The sequence below is a fragment of the Notothenia coriiceps genome, unplaced genomic scaffold (genome assembly GCF_000735185.1).
Source record: "Notothenia coriiceps isolate Sejong01 unplaced genomic scaffold, NC01 NC01_scaffold00037589, whole genome shotgun sequence".
In the NCBI taxonomy this organism is placed as follows: Eukaryota; Metazoa; Chordata; class Actinopteri; order Perciformes; family Nototheniidae; genus Notothenia; species Notothenia coriiceps.
Window position 1 is genome coordinate 1 of NW_011370290.1, and position 2,201 is coordinate 2,201.

Sequence of the window (2,201 nt, forward strand, 5' to 3'; positions counted from 1 at the left end):
AGTTCTCCAGCTGATTACAAGATCTGATTTATCTAAATATTCCTTCTTATTTCAAGACATCTTACCAAGCACATTTTCACTTGTTCTATTGGCAGATTTTTGTACTTATTTCAAGTGAGAACACCTTGTTTTTGGAGCAGCATTTTTTCCAGTGCACACTTGTATGCTTCTGCTCAATAAAAATATTTGAAACAAATGAGATTATCTCAGTACCTGATGTGGGTTCCAGTCGCTGTCGTAGATGACCACGGTGTCAGCCGACTGCAGGTTGAGGCCCAGACCTCCAGCCCTGGTGCTGAGCAGGAACACAAAGTTGTCCGAGGCAGGGTCGTTGAAGGTCTTCAGGAGCATCCCACGGTCCTCTGCCTTAGTGGTTCCTGTGGGGGGAGGAGAGATTAAGAGTGTGAAGAAATAAAGCTTTATTTATATAGCACTTTTCATACCACACGTGCAGCTCAGAGTGCTTTACAAAATGGCGACACATTACAAGTTAAAAATAAACAACACACAATTCCCCTCAGATTAGATGTTAAGAACTTTACAGGTTGATGCAACAAAATATAACAGTCTAACAGGTTAGGAGACACAAGGAGGTAAAAGGTATGATAATAAAAAGGGAATCTTTGAGGCAAACAAACGTTTATGATACTTACACGTTTTGTTCAGCAGGAAAATCTACACATATTAACACCTCTTAATCATTTCAGAAGTAAAAAGCTAATGATGGACTATAAAGGAACTACAGCACGGTCACATGACTTCACGTCACCACCGCTAAGCTAAAGGTGGCTAATGTTGGGCTATAAAGGAACTACAGTACGGTCACATGACTTCACGTCACTACCGCTAAGCTAAAGGTGGCTAATGTTGGGCTATAAAGGAACTACAGCACGGTCACATGACTTCACGTCACCACCGCTAAGCTAAAGGAGGGGCTAATGTTGGGCTTAAAGGAACTACAGCACGGTCACATGACTTCACGTCACCACCGCTAAGCTAAAGGTGGCTAATGTTGGGCTATAAAGGAACTACAGCACGGTCACATGACTTCACGTCACCACCGCTAAGCTAAAGAAGGCTAATGTAGGGCTTTAAAGAGAGGTAATTAGTGGTCAGGAGGAGTCTCACCGTCCAGACGCAGGTACTTGAAGCCTCGGAAGGCGAAGTAGTCCTCCATGATGGTCATGAGCGTGGTCATCTGACAGAAGAGCAGTACTTTGTGGTTGGTGGCACAAAGCTTTGGCAGGATTCGATCCAGCAGCTCAAATTTACCAGAGGCGCGGTACAGGTCGGGGCTGGACGGGTAGAAATGAACAGAATGAGACAATATATTTCCACTTCCTGTGACTAAACATAAACCATATCAAGATGTACTCACCCGCTCACGACTCCTCCAGAGTAGCCGAGATGCTCAGAGAAAGACTCCTGTAAAACAAACACAAAAGCGGTCATATTTCAGCATATCCATTTCCCCCCAAAATCCTCTCAACAACATTGATAGGAATGCCATATAAAGAGTGCCTTAAGACTACATATTCTCAGATCAAATAAATCAGAATAAAACCATTGAAACAAACCAAAACTCGTGCAGGTCTGTCTGGGTTGTTACATTTTTATTACGGAGTGCTAATGCCGAATATAAATCAAGCGACATTTTAATAGCCAGAGAAAATCCTCAGTTTCTAATCTTCTTGTGAGCTTTAGATATAATATGTAGAATACCTCGATGTGCTCTAATAATAATAATAATAATAATAATAATAATAATAATAAGTCTTCTCTTCTCACCTTCTTGTCTTTTTCTGAGCCGTCAGTGAGCAGCACTCCCTTGGCCTGCATGTGTCTGTAGAGAACTCTCTGCAGGGACGACATGTCGCACTTTATCACGTACTCCACCTGGAAGACAAAAATAAGAGGGGGAAATTAGCAATTAACATTATACAGAGGTGGGAAGTAGTGGAGTACAAATACTTTGTTACTGCACTTAAGTACATATTTCTGGTATCAGTACTTTACTCCACTACTTATTTTCTGACGACTTTTTACTTTGACTTCTTACATTTGAACTACTTTCTCTTCTTACATGTTGAACCAAATACCTGTACTTTCTACTTCTACATGTTGAACCAATACCCTAATGTTGGGCTATAAAGGAACTACAGTACGGTCACATGACTTCACGTCACCACCGCTAAGCTAAA

The 2,201-nt window shown here is 41.5% G+C and overlaps 1 protein-coding gene across 1 annotated transcript; it reads right to left on the reverse strand.

Annotated features, from left to right (window-relative positions):
- Positions 1 to 213: 213 nt before the first annotated feature.
- On the reverse strand, positions 214 to 1,896 carry LOC104967709 (transcription activator BRG1-like; the record flags this gene model as incomplete). The annotated part of the gene is made up of 4 exons (XM_010797224.1): positions 214 to 377; positions 1,129 to 1,295; positions 1,379 to 1,425; positions 1,723 to 1,896. Coding segments are annotated over 4 exons (552 nt in total), but the record flags the coding sequence as incomplete, so codon positions are not given.
- Positions 1,897 to 2,201: the final 305 nt, after the last annotated feature.